The sequence below is a fragment of the Scomber scombrus genome, chromosome 1 (assembly GCF_963691925.1).
Source record: "Scomber scombrus chromosome 1, fScoSco1.1, whole genome shotgun sequence".
In the NCBI taxonomy this organism is placed as follows: Eukaryota; Metazoa; Chordata; class Actinopteri; order Scombriformes; family Scombridae; genus Scomber; species Scomber scombrus.
Window position 1 is genome coordinate 16,665,257 of NC_084970.1, and position 19,931 is coordinate 16,685,187.

At 37.6% G+C, this 19,931-nt stretch overlaps 1 protein-coding gene across 1 annotated transcript in view; it reads left to right on the forward strand.

The window, feature by feature from the left end:
* The window catches only part of LOC133989379 (CUB and sushi domain-containing protein 1-like), a 356,447-nt gene extending 337,368 nt beyond the window's left edge, over positions 1-19,079 (forward strand). Inside the window, exons 63-75 of the mRNA XM_062428141.1 lie at positions 1,912-2,085; positions 2,179-2,245; positions 2,850-2,956; positions 3,653-3,726; positions 4,154-4,265; positions 4,483-4,662; positions 5,172-5,234; positions 6,126-6,287; positions 7,611-7,723; positions 14,067-14,154; positions 14,384-14,510; positions 16,900-16,962; positions 18,920-19,079. Of these exons, the coding sequence (XP_062284125.1) occupies positions 1,912-2,085; positions 2,179-2,245; positions 2,850-2,956; positions 3,653-3,726; positions 4,154-4,265; positions 4,483-4,662; positions 5,172-5,234; positions 6,126-6,287; positions 7,611-7,723; positions 14,067-14,154; positions 14,384-14,510; positions 16,900-16,962; positions 18,920-19,079 (1,490 nt within the window). The remainder of the gene's footprint in view (positions 1-1,911; positions 2,086-2,178; positions 2,246-2,849; positions 2,957-3,652; positions 3,727-4,153; positions 4,266-4,482; positions 4,663-5,171; positions 5,235-6,125; positions 6,288-7,610; positions 7,724-14,066; positions 14,155-14,383; positions 14,511-16,899; positions 16,963-18,919) is intronic.
* The last annotated feature ends 852 nt before the right edge of the window (positions 19,080-19,931 follow it).

Below are 19,931 nucleotides of genomic sequence, written 5' to 3' on the forward strand. Positions count from 1 at the left end.
CCAACAAAATAAGAAAACAACATGTATTTAGTATTAGTAATTAGCCTATTTTTCATATCATCTGTGTTTATTAGAATTATAGTTTATTTCATGTAGTTGTTGTCTATACGCATTCACACCTTACATCAACTGTATTAATTTTAATATAATTAATTATATGTGTAGCAGCTGGAGGCCAAGCAATCAGATTGTTTTGAATAGGTATGTTTTGTAAGGGCACTGGACTTTTCCAGCAAATGTGAGGATACAGCGCTGTAATCAATGTGCAACCAGAGCATGAGGGTCTTCTCCTAGTTAGATCTCATTGTAGTTGCCAGGTCCAGCGAATGGGCACCCACTGCCTGCTCTGGATCTCTTTCACGCTGCAAGACGATCCCCAATTAGACACCCTGATATGTGCAATGGGGGAGATTGTGTCATGAAGTTTTGGGCAACATCTCTGTCTTTCCCCTACCTGACAATGCCTTGTGACACTGTGTCCATGCCCCAGTGAGAACAACTGCTGGTGCTTGTAGCCCTAGTGAATGATTCCTATTAGCCTCTTGAGCACTCCTGTATGAAGGCGTTGTCATTCAAGAGAGATGTGCCACTTGCACTGAGTTAAGCTAAGCTAAGTGAGCTGTATGCCCTGTTGGTTCACCCCAGTTGTTTGCTGTGACATGGAAATCTGGTGACATGTGCTAACTGACGAAAATGTCAATGGGCGACTGCACGCATGAGATTAAAGGAGAATATTATCTATAGAGTCCAGTGGATGGCTTTGCCTATTCTTATAGAACCAGGGTTATATTGCAACCTTGTTACCTCCCAACCACCACAGTTGAAGAAGAAATGCTATCACAAACAACTCAAAACCCCAAATGACCTTTTAGAAACTTTCAATCCTACCATGGTATTTATTTTGGTTTAGTAACATTAATGTGGTGACCTTGATCATCTACTGCTGTAAAGGGAAACTTAGTATTTTTCATATCATTTTGTGTCTAAGTGTCTAATGGGGACAACTATTTTTGGTCCAGTACTGAGCAAGAGCGCTGCAGCCAGCAACGTCAATGTACTTCTAATAAAAACTGCAATGTTTTTGCTACTGACAGGCTATCATAAGTGCCTGACAACATTATGGTAAGGACCATATAGAGAAATAAAATGTTTGTCTTTACCTTTTGCTTTATCCGGTCTGTTTGTTATTGTGTCGAAGAAAAGTCTCACTTAATGAAAAGTCCTGTTCTGATATCTTGTGAGAGATGAGTTGTTGTCGAACTAAATATTCAACCATGACAAAGTTAGAGAGAGGAGTGCCGGGAGGAGTTTGTTGTGTTGAAAATATTTTCAAAGTCATGACATGAGATATCAGGATAAGAATAAGAATAATCAGAATTTCACTGTACATCAGAGATTAGAGAGATGGTTAGCACTGCGTGGTGTTTTCCTGCTGTTTTCCCAGTGCATGCTGGGGTTGACAGCAGCCCTGCAGTAAGTAGTTTGCTTTGGCTTTGTTCAATTAAGATTTTATTTCAGGGGTTGGTTGGCATCTCCACAGCTCAGGGCTACACATCCAACAGGGACATGTCTTAACTGCTGTTTTGTCTCTCTGACTTTGACGATCTCAGTGCTCATGTTATTTTGTGCTGGTTTATTTGTTGCTACTGAAGATGACAGAATACTGAACAGACTTACAGTCATAGAAATGAGCAATTTACAGTACTGTGTATAGCTGCATTTGGATCGTGGGTAGAGAGAACATGCAAACTCCAGACACACTCACTAAACAGATCAGGGCTGAGTTTCCAACACACCGTCCTACAATGTAATCCAGTGCACCACCACGTTGTCCCGTGATCCGTGTTAAATTATGACATTACATTAGTGGATGATATTTCACACAGGTGTGTATGTCTGTGTATGTTTTAGTGATCCAGTGTGGACATCCTATTCAAGTTCATCATGGAAAAGCGGAGGGAACGGACTATTCATGGGGATCAAGTGTTAGCTACAGTTGTTTCCATGGTTACCAGTTGTCCACTCCTGCTGTGTTAACCTGTGAGGGGAATGGAACGTGGACAGGAGACATACCACAGTGTCTGCGTAAGTTATTTGTCCTTTGCTAGCAATAGGCACTTGCTAACCTTGAATGATGCACATAACTCGGCGATAACTGTAACTGTTGTGTCTTTCAAGCTGTCCTGTGTGGTGATCCAGGCTCTCCTGGAGGTGGATTCAGAGAGGGGAACATCTTTTCCTACCGGTCAGTGATTAAATATGTTTACTTATTTATTTAATATATGTACTTACTTTAATTACTGACTACTGCTTTGTAGTCAAAAAGCCTTTTGAAAAACATGTGCTTTCTTAAAATTATCTCATTTTTGATAGATTATTATTACTGCTACTAGTATGACTACTATATTTGTTCACTTGAGGCTCCCTGCCACATCTGAATTTTCAGTATCACAGCAATCGTTGCTATCACTTTGTCTCTTGCTGCATGTGATTCACAATACATGTGTTTAATGTGAAACAGGTAGTGAGCCTTTACTGTGAAACCACCTTGGGTTAATGCCAGCAAGGTTATGAAATGTTGAGTTGAGTCTCTAAAAATGAATTGCACATTTTTAGGCCCTTGTGTCTGAGTGTAAATTTGAAACATTGTTAGGACACAATAGATTTTTGTTGTGTGTAAAACCAAGAAAAATATATAGGCCAAATATGAAGTAATGCAAAAATGTAAGGAAACAACATTTAAAATAATCTATATGAAACAGTAATGGAGTATGTTGTTATTGCTCATCCCCAGTTTGTGTGTGTGCATGCGTGCGTACGGCATGCGTGTGTGTGTTCTTCTTTTTTAGGTCAGAGGTCAAGTTCTACTGCCATACCCCCTACTTGCTGGTAGGCTCTGTCTCAAGAGTCTGTCAAGCCAATGGGATTTGGAGTGGCCAACAACCAGCCTGTATAGGTAATGAAAAGACCATCATGACAACACCCAAAAACTTTGTGTCAATTTTCAAATTTTAAACGTATACTGCCATGAGGAGTGCAGCAGGTGTACTGACTTAAGATTTATACACAGTGCTTCATGGTGAGTATTAACTTTAAAAAAATATATAATATAAAGCTTGCTATTGCTCCCTTTTGGGGGAAATACTGGTGCTATACCATAGTCATCTATGCTTCTGATACCATGGCACAGAAAAAAAGTTTCATCAATCACTTATAGATATAAAATTGTGTGAAATTAGATTATTGGTAAGCAAGACTGTGGAGCTCAGTCATACTCACGTTTAAGCTTTAGTACTGAGCTGGCAATATCATCTAATCAATAGAAAAAGTGTTTAGTTTGATGTCAGCATTTGTCTATGAAGATTTTATCTTGGAAAGCAACCCTTTATATTTTTAGGGAAAATTGAGTTCCTTCTTTGTGGTAAATGCTTTAACATTAACATTAAGTTGTGAAATCATTAGAAAAAATATAATTGCGTAATAAGTGGCAAGCAGCCTTGTAGCCTCACCACAGACATCATAATATTTCCGTCAAGTTCCTCTGCTATGAAGCTTTACTAGGCCTCCATACAATACAGTATCCTACTGACATAGGACTTAGACTGTTACGTGATATATATATCGCTCTATGTGTGTGTGTGCTTCTGTGTAGATCCAGCCTTCAACAGTTGTCGTGACCCAGGAACGCCAGCATATGGTATCCCGGTCCTTGCCCAGGGCTTTCAGGTCAGAAATATATTGTTTGACTGTAAATTAGAATTGACCTACTCAGAACAGACTTTTAACTGCCTACCTGTTTATGTAGTGATTTTAGATAAGAGATTGATTCTGTTGGTCAAAATCTTTGTCTGCAATTAGACAGAAGAATCTGGTTATTTTTTTTAATCGATTTGATTAAATTACAGTGCACAGAAGTTTGTAAAAAAAATATGTTTCTAAACTTAAATTTCAAACTTGATAGGAACCAGTATAAGGATGTAAGTATGGCTATGCTTTGAGACCTTTTAGTGGATCTGGTCAAAAAAGAGTCAGCAGTAAGGTGGGGTTAAATGTAACCTTTTAATTTTTAAAGTGTTAAGTGTGGCAGGTCTTAAGATGTTATGGGGCTAATAGTGGATTAAGAGGATTTTTTAAATTTTGCTTTCACATGTAGGTTGGAAGTAAGGTTTCCTTTAAGTGCCGCAAGAACTACCACATCCTTGGTTCAACCACAAGAACGTGCCTAGAAAATCTAACCTGGAGTGGAACTCAACCTGAGTGCATCGGTAAGAATTAACTATGACTCTTTGCTGTTTATTCCACCATTATTTACCCTCATCATTTATGTTTATTCAGTATGTCTGTTTTGATGGTTGTTACTGATGGTTTTTTAGATTTTTGCTCAATGCTAATTTTATGGAGAGGAAAATACTGGGTTTTTTTAAGTTTAAATGATGAATGTAAATGTGAAATGTGTGTTTTTCACTCTTTCCCATCACTCAGCTCATTCATGCAGACAGCCAGAGACCCCCAGTAATGTAGATGTTAGATCTATGGACCTGCCTACCTTGGGATATACCCTGATCTACACCTGTCAAGATGGTTTCTATCTGGCTGGAGGATCAGAGCACAGAACCTGCAAAAGTGATGGCAGGTGGTCAGGCAAACCACCGCTCTGTAAAGGTATTCAGATCCTATCTTGAAAATGTGCTGCTTGTGTTACATTGGCTGATCTTGAACCTAAACTCTAACACGGAGGTTATAATCCCATATGGCTTAAAATAAATATAGATAACACTATCAGTGTTATCTATATTTATTTATTATTTATTATTGGTATGCTCTTGTAAATCAGCCTCAGGCATGCCATGAATGCTGGGGTGATGTTGCTTTTATCACATATGCCTGGCCCTATCTTCCTTTAAAGACAAGGAGTGGATGGCTGTGAAAACTGTGATGTTTGGAAACAAAACAATCAGGAAACAGACTGGCAGCAGTTTTTTTGTTCTATGATTTGGTTCCTGTTTGTCAGTGGAACTCTGACAAATGTCAATACAATGGACAATACAATCATTCAAAAAACAATCATTTTAAACTCATATAAATACTTCTATCTATTTTGTCTAGGTTGAAAGTTAATTATTTTTTACCACAGAGTCAACTTAACCAAACTATGCTATGTTTTGTTTCAGTTGGAGTTAAAGTCAATCCCAAAGGCAGAGGAGAGTCAGATGTCCAGAAGAACAAGATTCGAGGTATGTAGAATGACCAATTATAATACACACAAACACATACAGTATTGTACATATACCACAGATAAACAATAAATATACTTATTGCACTTGCATGTTTCCTTTGCAACTTGTTTTTACTGTACAGCATTTTAAGTTAAGCTTATTATGCTGTGTACAAAGTATTTCCCAGAAAAGAGTGGCTATTGAGGCAAGAGGGTGTTGACTACATGGGTCTATATGAGCAGTCATGTTTCAGATTCAAAGGATGGCAGTGATTTATCCTGTGAACAGGGTGCAGGTTGGCTCATGCCAAGTAAATAAATCAGTGAAAACATTCAGGTGCAATACCATGTAATACCTTGTAAGTTTGAAGTAGGATTTTATTATCAATATATGCATTTAGAGAGAGCTGGTGAAAAGACTGACACCACAGCAAAAGACCGGAGCTACTGAATTTTGAATTGGTAATATTACGTGTGGGATTCAGGCAGCCAAGTAGTAACCCACTGCAGCAATCAATTTTAAAGAAGCCACATGATATGTTTTGTCTGACTCATACAAGGGGGTTATCCCAATTCTGACTCTTTTATTACCATCATATCTGCTCAAAACCTTTAACTTGTGGTAGGCTTGACTGACTAAGAAAACGGATGAATAAAATGAGACTATTCCAGTGCACACATTTATCCATCAGAAACTGATCAAATGACTTCAAATGCAAATGTTTACTTACTTTTAACACAACCACTCTACCTCAATGTTGGTCAGCACTTATCCATATCACATTTTGTCACTACTTGTACTTTGAATCTGTGTTGATATTGATAACAGCAGAAGAAGTAGCCATTTTAATGTTTTGATTTTTAAAAAATTGGTTTTAAATTGACTTTTGTTTGTTTTTCTCCCTTACAGTTCCAGTAGATGTGTTCTCCCAAAACTCTGAGTGGAGTGGTTTCTATGAGTATCTGGGGAAGAGACAAGCCACCACATTTACAGTTACGGGGTTCAATGCTACCAGTGGCAGAGTTAACATCACTCTACTGGAGACCAGCGGAGTGTCAATCAGACTATCAGGTATTTAATATTCTTAGTCATTTTTATTGATTTTATTCAAAGTAACTACCTAATTGAAAACAGTAAAAATTGAGTGCCCCCCCCCCCCCCCCCCCCCCAAAGTCAATATTGAATTGTTCAGGTTTAAATGCATAAATATATTCTGTCATAAAGTTTTACAAGTCAAAAATGTATGTGGAATAGAAAACACTCACTGTGACCTTGAGCCCCGATGGATGGAGGAAAATACTTTTTTTTCTCCATATCTTAATTAATGATAGATAAATGGAAATAAACTGCAAGGGAGGATTATAACACTACAGTTTCTATTCTTACTCTTATTAGCAAGACATCACAAGAATCCATATTAAAATTGGTGCAATTCTGTATATTGCATAAAAATACAGTAGGATATTTATAACCATTTAGTCTGCAAAGCACAATAGCTAAGGTTTGCAAGAGCTGTAGAGCATACAGAGATGGGAAACAGGTCATTAAAACTGTAAATAATTTAACATGCAGGGCCACTGGTGGGAATTACAAACCTCCTGACAGGTTGTGTGCCTGGGCCCCTCCATACTACTATATTATCACCAGACAAGTCTGAATGGCCAAATTATTAGCTGGGCCACATAACATCCCAAAGCAGTGCCCCTATACACATGATAATTTTTCTTCATATGCATTATAGATACAGAATAGGGTATATAGTATGGATGTGATTGGCAGGTTACTAAAATAGATAAAGCTACACTCACGTGAAAACCTCCAAAACTGTTACTCTTCTACTGACACTCGTGTATATTTTGACATTTCACGATGTCAAAATCAATAGTTCAGTTTGATCCTGGGGTCATGAAAGATTTTCTGCGTTTAGAAGACAGCCCCTGTCTTCTAAACGCAGAAATCAAAATCATTTTACAGTGTGTAAAATGATTTTGAGTCTGTGATATTTCTTTCACATGGACTTGTCATATTGAACAGCAACACTCTCTGTGTTGGCACTATAGTTAAGCAAGTACAGACATATAGCTGAAGGGTAAATGTCACTTTTCCCCCGTTAATGTGTCAGGTACTTGGTGAAGGGAAATAGAGTATGATAATTCAAAATGTCAAGGTGTCTGCTTTTTTCTGTTCGTCAGTCAGCCTATCTGTCTATTTGTCTACCGTCCCTACTTTCTGTTTGTCAACTTCTCTTGGTACCTTTTCTTCAAATGTCTTTCTCTTTTTCCTGCCAAGTCAAGTGCCAAAACTGTTTCAACTTTAAATTATACCAGGTTCAGGCACTGATAATCACATTATTTGTATTTCTAACACCACCTCCATGTCTTTTTGTCAATCTAGGTACCTACAAGTCAGAGGAAAACCAGTTGCTGTTGAAGGTCTACCAGGTGAAAGGGCCAACAGAACATTACTACAGCAAGTTTAAAAACGACAACTGGGCTATGGATGGATATGTAAGAATGACTATTGAATAATTACCCTATTACAATAAAACTAGTATTGCAATAAAACACACCACATTACTCACTCCACACCCACTATACCAGACAGAGTCTTCGAGAGGTGTATTGAAATTCCAGACAAATCCTTACTGTCATTATGCAAAACAGATTTTGAAATACAGTGAAGTCTAATTAACATATTTTCAAAGGGAGGAATAATGTGGTTTACCAAAAAGCTTTTGTTTTCATCCTTGTAACAAAGGTGTAAGAAATAAGTTATTCCATAAAATTATCACCATCAGAAGTTGCCAAATCCCATCAAATTCCAGTAATCCATTTTGTATTTGTTACCATTTACACAATTTGAAATTAGTTATTTTTTTTTTTTTAAAACATTAGTCTAGCCACGATGTTTATTTTATGTTAAGCTTTTATAAATACAGATATCCAATAATAAACTATTTGCAAAGTTGGCCATTGTAAAGAATGGAGTTGCATTTCCCAAATGTCATATCTAATCCCCATCTGTCATCTGAGGTGATCACAGAAGACATTTTTCCAACACCTGTATACATTTACTGATGTTGTTCTTAGATTGTAGAGACAAAGAAATGTAGCATCTGTGATTTCACCCATTTAACTGAAGGCACATTATAAAGGAAACGTTTTTTGGAAATAACATTTGTTCACCTTCTTACCAAGAGTTAGATGAGAACATCAATGTGCTCCTCATATCTGTACTGTAAAGCCAAGAAATGTTTAGTTATAGTAAAAACAAACTATCCTTTTACCAGCACCTCATAAAGAACAGGTTCACAGTTTTTTAAGTCTGTCTTCAAACAACAGTCAAGTAACCAATTGAAGATTTTGTTCGCTATAAAAATTTGCCTGTTCATACTTACCATTACATTACAAATGTCCCTTCCAAATGTGCTTACAAAGTAAGTAATGTAAGTGGGGGGTTTTTGATAAAAAATCTCATGTGTGTCTCAACAGACAGTGAAAATAAAATATATTTTGTACAGAAATAATTATCACAATAAGAATAATTTAATTTGAGCAAACAAATCTATTCTGTGCTCCATACATTTATTTATGTGTTTGCTATTGTTCACATATTTTACCCTTTTTCACTTAGTTTTACTCACTTCCACTCTCAGTTTCTCTGCTTTGCACTTACAAAATCTATGAAAACTTGCTCAATGTCTGTCTTTCTCTCTCACCATCTCTGCTCTGTGGGCTCTCAGCTTTGCCTGCATCATGGATTTATTATAAATGCTGGATAGAGCTCTGCCGCTAGCTTTTCAGCCATTTTCTCTCCAGGGGCCACACCTAGTATTGCAGGGAAAAATTCCCCCCACAGCCCAAAAAGCAATTTTCCCATAGACCACCATTATACAAAGATGCATCTGTAAAACTGTTGAAAGAACACCTCAAACTGCAAACAAGGTCAATTATGACTCTTTCTATTATGAATTGTTTAACCATGGACACTTTTTATTTTGTAAAACTTACCTCGAGCTGAGAAAAGTGATACAAAAATCTGTGGCGTCATACCAATGTTAAGTCTATGGGCACATATTTAGTGGGCTGCACAATGCAGAAGCAAACCTGGATGCATATGCACCAGCTGAGCAATTCTTATTAGACTGAATGGTCACCATATTTAGTTTGGTATCCAACTGTGATAATACATCCACAGCCTGCACAATCGCTCATCTTTGCACAGTGTTATAATGTGCCACAATTCCAGCCAATCTTAAAATTGCAGTAAGCAATTTCTGATTGGTTTTATGAACCTTTATTTCATTCTCTTTGTAAGATAGACTGGATTTTTTTAACTTGCAATTTAGTTATTTTGGTAGGATGCTAGCTAACTTCTACCATGTGTGCATTAGCTAATTAGGTTAGTTGGCTACCTTGATGAGCTACACAGTAAAGTAATACAGTAATAGTTATTGTAGTACCTTTAAAAAACTGAAATTTAACTGTTTTTTGAAGTCAGTAGCACAAGTGCCTGTAAAACTATATATCCAAACATGCACACCAGCCAATTTATTTCCTACCACCATGTGTATGTCAGTGAATCAAAATCATTGTACATTTATATTGGGATATTGAGATAGAGCAAATGAGTGGAAGAGGTTATGATTGTGCTCTCATGTGAATATTAGCAAACAAAGAACCTAATTTATTTAGGACAAAATACATTTTTGTTTGCTCAGGCCTAATAATTATTTGTGTGATTTTATTTCTGTAGAGAATATATTTTATTTTCTTGCAAAAAATCCTTTTCTGCGCTCAAAATGTCCCAACATGCACTCAGAAATGAGGCACAAATAAAACTTCATAGATTTCCTGTTCATCTGCAGTGGAAGAATCATTATAAAAGGAGGTACCTTGGCACTTAAAAGACAGTAACTTTGAAAGATATTGACTTGATGTGACCAATTTGCACAGCTAAGCCTCACATTAGCTTAAAATAAACTTTTAAATATATTTTTGCCTTAAAGGAGGGCTGTGGATTTTGTCCACCATCATTTACACTGAAAGTGCATTATGAAGGGATCTCTTAATGGACAATCTGAACAGAAGGAATAATTACAGCAAGAAAAACAGGTGTCAATGTTCATTTATGTAGAAGATGTCATATCTCTTATATTAAATCCACTAAAAAGGGTTTTATGGTGGTTTTATGGAGAGTTATGTGCTGGCAGTATGTATTTCTTGACCGAGTGCAGTGAGTTCCTGGAGTCTTAGGCTGTGTATGAAATCACATCCTATTTTTTTACATAGTGCACTATATTTACCCTCCACCATTTTTGATTGTTTGAATTTTTTACTTTTTTTGCAATCAAATATTTTTATTGAAACAGAATTCACAACCAGAAAAAGGCTCATTAAAAAAAAGGCCCTGATATATTAACACACACTCACACTAGGAATGTTGCTGTCAGTAAGCAGCGCTCAAAACAAACGGACACACAAAATACATTTTGTGTCCCTGTCTGATGACATTAGCACATCCACGCACAGACACACAGAGACACACACACACAGAACAGGGAAACAGGAGGCTGTATAATATTTTAAGCAAGGCAAATCAGAAAAGGATTCACCCTATAAGGTCTTTTAATGAGTCAGCTGAAGCACACCAATTGTTTAAGTTAGTCTCGCTAGCACAATTAATCCTGGCTGTTTACATCTCCAAACAAATGACATCCAGGAAAGTGAGGACCCAGTGTCTAATGGTGAGGGAGTGCTGAGGTTTCCATCATAAAGCGATCATCTTTTTCGCAGCTGTCAGACCAGTTGGTACAATGCGCGTTTTAAGTTTGGTGATGTTAAGGTCTGAGAGATCATTTAACAGCAAGGCAGGCATAGTCACTGGTATGGTCACTGATACTAAGTTAGACAGTTTGGCTGCTTCCTCAACCCAGAACCGTGAAACTGGAGGACAGTTCCACATCATGTGTAAAAAAGTGCCAGGGGCCTTCATATTGCATAGACTGCACAAGGGGCTATTTATCAACTTCATGCAGTGGAGTCTGCGTGGGTTAGATATGTTCTATGTATATAATTAAATTAATCTGTTGATGGTCAGGATTGCGAGAGGCCTCCTTAATACTCAACCATACATCCTTCCAGTCAAAATCAGGGTCCAGATTGGGGCAGTCATGCCTCCGTAGTCTGTCAACTGGTAGATTAACATAAGAGGCCTTCAGAAAAAATTATACAATTTGGATACCAAACCCCTTTTTGCTTGCCGTGTGATTAACATCTTATAAAGCGGGTGAACAGGCAAAGGATGCTGCAATGACACGCCATAAGCCTGAAGAGCTGACCTGAGCTGGAAAAAGAAAAAAAGAGCATGGTTCTGCAAACTAAAAGTCTCTCTAATGTCTATATAGGAGCGTAAACCCGAATTGTTAAAAATGTCCTGTAAACAACGAATATTACTGCTATTCCAAGGAGAGGTTGAAATAGGTCTTCCTCCAATCAACAGATCTTTATTATTAAAGATTGGTGAAAGCGTATGCCATTTACAGGAGATCTTACATTGAGATTCAGCTGCACGCCATGTCTGAATAAGATGGGAAACGATTGGTCCGAAGCGTAGCCGGCATTGCCTATTAGGTATAGTGGCAAAGAGAACTTCTTGCAACTTCCACGGTTGCACACAATTTTCCTCTAGATTCCGCCAGGAGACAGAGGCATTCGGGTCATGCCATACAAGTAACGGTCGGAGGACAAAAGACCAAAAATAGAACTTTGTTGTTCTAGTTGGGCACTGACAAGCCACCATCCCCCCTCTCTCTCTGTATGGTAGACAATTTCAAACACAGGTGTTTTTTATTCCAGATAAATTGTGAGATATTAAAGTGTATTTTATTCCAGTAGTTAGTCGGAGGAGATAGGGGGATCATTGAACTAACAACATTTATTCTGGGAGGGATATTCATTCTTACTATAGAAATATGGGCCTGCAGAGAGTTGGGAAGAGTAATCCATCTATCTGCTTTAACTTTATTCCATGTTTTTGAATAATTATATGTCACGATGTGATGCAAGGATGGAAACATTTCTATGCCTAAATATTTAAAATGTTGGACAACAGGGATGTCAGCAGGAAATTGCAATGCTTTAGCTGGATCGTTTAGGGGTAACAGGACAGATTTACAGTAGACCAGTTAATCTTAAAACCATACAGAGCGCCAAATTCCTTGCAGATGGATAATAGACCAGGAATAGACTGTAGTGGGTCTTCCATAAAGACCAAGAGGTCATCGGCATATATCCTCAAGTTGAGACAGGAATTGAGATTTATACTCGTCATCTTGTAACAAGGTGGAATTGAAGCACCACCTAGCGATTGTTTAAATTTTGAGTGTCAAATTTAAGCACTGAAGTGTATAGAGCCCTCAAACATTGCAACGACTGAATGAAAATGTGTGTCTATGGCATGTACACTACTTTCTTCAAATAATCCGACAATGCAATGAATCATATTCCGTACAGTAGATGTGCAAAATGATGATGATTCATAAATATCCAAAATCCAAATTTACTGCTCACTATAGTATGAACTACTGCATGTGTGTCATACAGGGAGCAGTCAATGAGTAAACAATGGTGATTGCAGACACAGCCTTGTTGTCACTGTGATGTTGCAAGGCATCCCACAGAGATTTCAGGAAGTTACTGGCCTGGCCAGGAAATAGTTCCAGCATCTAATTCCTTGTAAAACCACAAATCTGGGGCTCAGATATTATTGAATTAATGCACATTTGCTCTCTGCATTCATAGTTGTTCTTTGAAGTGCATACATTGTATTTTCTTTTTCTAGACTATAAATATTTGTTCAGCTACATAATCCTTAAAAAAATTGAATGCTTAAAGGAAAGACAGTTAGAGGAAAGGAATGAAGAAAGTCAGCTTTATGTGATTCCATGGTGACGTTTTAACTTAGTTTGATGTGAGATTTAAAGCTGGGACTTCTGAAGATCATGTCTACATTTAGGGAAGGTATTAAAAATCTGATCCTGTCTGACCTGTTGACAGAGAGGAAGAGAAGTGGTGAGATGTACAAACTGACTGGATAGAAGCAGGCAGGGTGAAGGAAAAAATTATGGCAGAAAATACGAAAGAAAGAAGGATGGAGACACGTACAGTAGTCAGTTAACCAATTTATCAGGAAAGGCAGACTGATAATTATCTTGTTATGATTCCTGAAAATCAGTCATATTACAAGTTGAAGATTATACTTTGATTGGCACTTTGTGGGTAAAACATTACACTAGCTGTTTCAGTCTCCAAACAACAGCCCACTACCTGAAAGATGGAGGAGAAGGGAAGAGGAGGAAGGAGGGAGAGGCGAGAGAACAGAGTGTGAGATGTGGAGAAATATTAATAACGAGGGGAGAGGACAGGATGAAAGCTGGCATCGAAATTATTAGGGCATATCTTAAATTATTTTAAAAGGATTGTCCTTTGAGTTTAGCATATTAATACATTTAATGTCAAACTACTTATACATGTGTTAAAGTTAAATGATTACAGTCAGCTAGCTTCTCCTTAAAAACACCTTTTCACCCTTCAGTGCAATTCTATGTTGTTTGTTCATATTGAAATAAGAAAAACCTCCCGAAGAACCTTTAGATGTGGTTTTGGAATGAAAGACCGTGAACCGTATAACTTCTGTGTAAGATTAGCACTTTGTACAGTACAGCTCTTTGACTATTATACTAAATAGTATATTATATATTGTCACAAAGTAACAAAGTTTCATCTTCAACCTGTGAAAAGATTGTCTTCTACTTGTTTTGTCAACACTCCTGAATGTTGTGTTATTCAGGTTACTGCAGAATCAGACCAGAAGACTTTTGTCTACCAGGGTCACATTCACAGTAAAGATTTTGGCAAGTTCCATCTGACGAGGCAAGGTAAGTTTGTACATTGCAACAGCCCCAATATCAACCCTGAACAATGCAAGTTTTATGTTTCTGTAAAACAAAATACATACACTAAATTACATTCTACACTAAGCAAGCATGAGAAGCTGGGCTTATGTTTACAGACCAACAATGCAATAAGCATCTATTATACATGCACAAAGGGGTGTCTGTGCGTATGCGTTAATGTGTGTGTGGGTTTATGTCTGTTTATTCCCAGGCCCTGTAACCATGGCAATGGACCCATCCAACCCCTACACAAACAGCAGCTCTGTGGCAGCAGCCATCTTAGTTCCTTTCTTTGCCCTCATCCTGTCTGGATTTGCTTTCTACCTCTACAAGCACAGGTAAGCTGTAGCCTCACTGTAAAGCCATCCTAGAAAAACAGACAACCATCAGAGTAGAATACAAAACTGGTGCTCGCCCTCTGGCTTTGCCCTCTATTTGTAGAAGTCAGAAGGTTGAATATTTTCAGTAAAAGAAATCATTAAGTATAATGAAGTAAAAGTGAATGAATGTTTTTATAATTGTAACACACATATAAACACCTGATGATCGAATCACCTGATGAATGAATATAAGAAAATGTCCACCTTATGTCCTTATGTAACTATAACTATGTGGGTTTTAATGCATTTAAGTAGTTTCTTGGAGTGCTTAATTTTCTTTTTTCAGTGCACAGCTATTCCCCAATTTACATGGTATATTACAGTTAGTTATTTCATACTTTATCCAGAAATGCTCGCTCTCTAACTTATTTCAAACATGTCTTCAGGTTTTATAGCATTGTGGTCTCTCCAGGCTCCTGTTGATAAAGTTATTGCTGCACGTTTGCCTCTTGTTAAATGCTGGCACTAAAACTAGACTGTGACAACATGGAACTTAAAGTTCTTTGTTTTTATGAATTGAAAAAAACTAAATATTTTGACAATGACAAATTTTGAAAAACTAAATAAATACATTAAAATATATGTTCTTGTAGTTACTGAGCTATCTGGCTATTGAACATGTTTAAACAAAATTGCAATATTTAAAAATAGAAGGATTTTTGGCACGTGGACATGTAAAAATCAGAACGTGTTTTTTTTCTCTCTCGTGTTTTCTCTCTCTGATTTATATCTGGACAGCTCTTTGGCTACTTTAACATTCACAGCCTCAAGGTTCAAGTGTGTCAGTGTGCCCCTCAGTCAGCCTTATACATTTGACTGCAGATAATGCCTGATGTGCTGTATACTGGTTCTGAAAAGCAGCTTGAGGCTGATTGTTGGCTATTTAAGCGAAATAATGCACAATTCGCTCCATACGTCTGTGTTTTTTTTTTTTTTAAACAGTTGTCACCCTCACTGCGCCTCTTGTTAAAACACTGTCATTCTTAAAGTACCAGTGCTAATCATATGGGGTATAGTAACATTTTAACAGCTGTGTATCGCAATGCCTTTCTAGTAACGGTGTATCGTGCAACACTAATGTGCTTTAGGGTGTTTTTTCTCTTCAATGTTAGTGTTCATTACACTGAGGCCTTTTTTCTTACACTGAAACAGTAATGTAATCCCTTTCACTATTTCCTTCTACAAAATAAATTATACTCTCTGTATTTTGAAACATGGGTCCCTAACTTGATGAAAGAGCAAATGCAAGCACACACTTTTGGTCAAGTTATTTCTGCATTTTCTGCACAAACACTAGATAATATTATTAGTCATCTTCTATCATGTTTTAATGTAACCTACAAGTATACCTTAATGGCTTTGCAATTTGTATTAATGATGTGGATTTACAGTTAATCCATGTGTGATGAAAAACAAATATGGTACAAAATCACCAAACACAGGTGAAGGCACACTTAAAATGTTCTTGCAGCCAACCAAATTGGCTCTCCTCCAGCGGCTCTTCCTTTGCCAGCCTTGCACCAACATTAAAATAGAGCCCATGTGGGAAAGAGGGTAGTGATGTTTTTTTTGTAATTTTTAAAACCAGGGCAGAGTAATTTGGCTGAAAGTTATTCATTTATTTGTCCTGAGTAACTGAGTACATCCTTAAACCCTATTGAAATGTATTAAGTGGACTTGATGTCAGACTTTGTGGAAGAACAGGGAGCTTTACAGAAGACTTTAAACATAAGTATAGCTCTAAAATTTGAATGTTAGGGCTGATTGACCACAGATATTAATTATTGTTCGTTGTAAGTTCACAAAAGACTTACAGTACAATGCCTAAAGATGTCTGATAATTCAGAGCCGTATTAAGGGTAAAATGTCATCATGTGCTTTGTTTAAAACTATGTGAGATTCCACATCTAAGGAGTGATTTGACTGCAGTCTATCACTCAAAGATTTACAAAGTCATTCATTCAATAATAGCCATTATGACACATGAATCTGTCGGCTTGGCATTTACAAGAGCAGTATGCTATTCTGTCTGCAGAGTGCCAGATGGTTCCCTGATTTATGAATGTTATTTAGGTTTAAGTTCTGTACTAGCCAGTTAGTAACGTGCTTTTCTATGTACTAAGTAGTTAGCATGCTAAATTCTGTGGATGCTAACCACTGTGTACAGAGCCATGCAGGCTACCAGACATACTGACAGTCTATTTACCATTGTTTACCAATAGCTGGTAAGGTCAATAGACTACTAACATTACCATTGCATTACCTAACACTTTGTTACACCACCTGCTTGTCAGATAGCAGTATGCCTTGCTAGTTGATGTATATTAAAGCTGATGGTTGTATGCAGGACATTGTCTGCTGACACAGATGACAATGAAAGACCAAAAGACACCTGGGGGCCTGGCGGCAGGTAAGACTGACACCTGTCATTCATCTGGTTTCTAACAGCAACCAGACCTCCGCCCGCCGCCATCCTCCGTCAACCTCGTCATCAATTGTTTTTAGTTTTTAGGTTTTTTTCATGTTGTTTAGTATGGCTGCACAATTGAGCAAAAGGTGTAATTCTAATTTTCTGAACTGAACTGAAAATTAAACTTTGCGAAGTGTTGTATTACTGTAAGTTAAATGTAAAATCTGTAAACTACAATTAAATGGAATAAAGATGAAAATGTCACAAGTAAACATCCATATCAGCTAAAAGTAACTGGGGTGATATCTTTAATCAGGAAATGAATTAATTTTGATGTTTTGAAAGCAGTGCAGCCATACTGTGTTAAAACAGCAATCATTTGAAGTTAGGAGGGCATTTTATTTCTTTGTCTTTGATCTCATTGTCATCTCTCTGTCAGCATGATGCCATCAAGAACAAATATAGTATTTGACCAACTGTAAATTGATCAGATTCAAACAAGTAATGTGTTTATTGTGTTTTGTATGCTGTTGCTTTTTTAAGTTTTTTTTTTTTTTTTTTTTTTAGTGTTATCTATAATCATGATGTTACTATCATCTTGACTTTACAGTAGATGTATGATACAATAGCCTCACACAATGACAAGCCAACAGAAACAGTTTCTTTACATTACAATACAACTGTTGTATACATGAGAGTCTAAAAGCTAGGTGAGTGTGTACACTGCAGTTTTTTGCAGTTCTGCTTTGGCCTGTATGTCTGTACAGTATTTATAATACTGTCAAAGCAATTACGTGTGCTGTTTTTCATTCTACCAATAAAATTAAACTATTGCACCTACAGTCACAACCAGAAACTAGTGCAGCAATTTTAACTACTGCCACGCAGGGGAGGTCCTCGGTGTGTGTTGGTGTGTGTGCAGTTTTGTAAAGTAATGGGTTGAGCATGTAGGGTAGGCTTAGTGGCTCCCCAGGGTTGGATTTCTACCAGTACACACACACACACACACACACACATTCACGTACACACACTCTTAATGAGGTCAGAGTCAAAAAGCGTTTCAGCTGCAGCACTCCTCCCTGCTAATAGTTCCACAGGGTTTGGGGAGTAAGTGATTATATCTAACTGGATTATAGGACCTGATTATCCAAAAATGTAATCTGCGACAAACAGACAAATTTAGGAGGGGGTAGTCATATTTCACTGCATGTCTATTTTAACCCCTGCAGTACGTTTCTTTAAATCCTTGTTCAGGTAAATTGAGTAATAATATATTCTTTTGAACTAAAACCATTGGATGCCATTTACAGTATCATGGCAGGTTGCAAGCATGCGGACACACTCACATGTGAGCACCAGATGGTCACTGGGAAGCCGAACCACTGAAGCAGGCAATTGTTACAGTTCATGTTCTGACTCTTGCCATAACTTTCCCTGTAATTTGTAGATGCTGACAATTGGAAAACTTATTAGATTTAAAGGGTAAAGCTGCTGACAAGCAGGTCAATTAAGAAAGGTGAAGGGACAGAAAGGGTGTTTTAAGTTTTTGTTGTTGTTGTTGTTGTTGTTGTTGTTGTTGTTGTTTTAACTAAACCATTTTTTTGATTGGTCATAGAGCTAAATAAGACAAAGAAAAAAATTATGATTAAAACACTAGAAAGTAAAATGCTCCAGAACAAACTCATTATCTGCTTTCTAGATGTTCAACATTCTTCATCAGCTACTGGTTTGTGTAGGCTTGTTGCCATTTTAAATATTGTATATTAAAACAAGGAGATCAGCAGATATGAGCAACTTTAGCTTACTGTTTTGCAATGCTGGAGTACATAGTTGTCATTTTGTGTTTTAGAGGCCGGCATCCTTTTGGTTGTACTGTGTTTTCTTCTCAGATCATTACATTTAATTGAGCAAAAATATCGGCCATTAACTCAATTATTTCCTTCTGTTTGTTTTCCAGGACGCGTCCCAAGGTCCAGTTCAATGGTTATGTTGGCCATGAGAGCTCCAATGGTCAAGCATCATTTGAAAACCCAATGTATGACACCAACATGAAGCCCACTGAGGCTAAGGCGGTTCGATTCGATACCACACTCAATACAGTCTGCACAGTGGTATAGTCCAAAATACCTGCCACTACGTAAACAGTGGTGTAGTACAACCTCCCTGTCGCAGTCTGCAGTGTGGTTTAACCAAACAGGACAGAAAGAACAAACTTAAGATTAGGACATGTCACCTTGAGCAGTCTGTGATGTAGCATGCTGGTCCTTTGTCAGCATAACCTGCACAGTAATGCAACTCTGTTCGACCTCCTACCTGAACAATGGTATCATCCACCTCTCCCTATAGTCTGAATGGCATAAGAGCGGCAAAAGTTGGAACCAGTAAACAAGGGAGTAGGCATGAAATATCATGAAGTCTATTGTTCAGGGGGTCAATGACCAACGACCAGAATTCTTCTCCATTAATACTGTTCAGACAAGTCGAACTTCCTCCAAGAGCGGCAAAATTATTGAACAGTTCTATTCCAGTGTCAGTTGACTTCTAGAAAATTTGATCCAACCTATATGACAGCCAGTGTCATATTGCCCTCTGATACCCGCCCTGCAATCTAAAGAGAGGTTTACCCCAACCTAAAACCATATCTGCAAGCCAAATTTGCACAGTGGTATAGGCTTACTAACTCCCCTGCTGCAGGCCAGACATGGGTTTGATCGATGTGAGGTTCTACCCTCAGGGGAAGCACATAGACTATTCCACCCTTCCACCCCTCCAGACGAAAAATAGTAATTGGACAGTTCCAATATGTCAACACAAAACCATCATTGCTGCTGGACCAAAAACCTCCCACTGGACTTCCATCATGCTGGACTTGACAGGATTGGACTCTTTGACACAATGACAGCCTACAGAGTCTGTTTTGGTGAAATCTAATATTGATTGTACACAGACTGCTGTAAAGTTAACCAGTA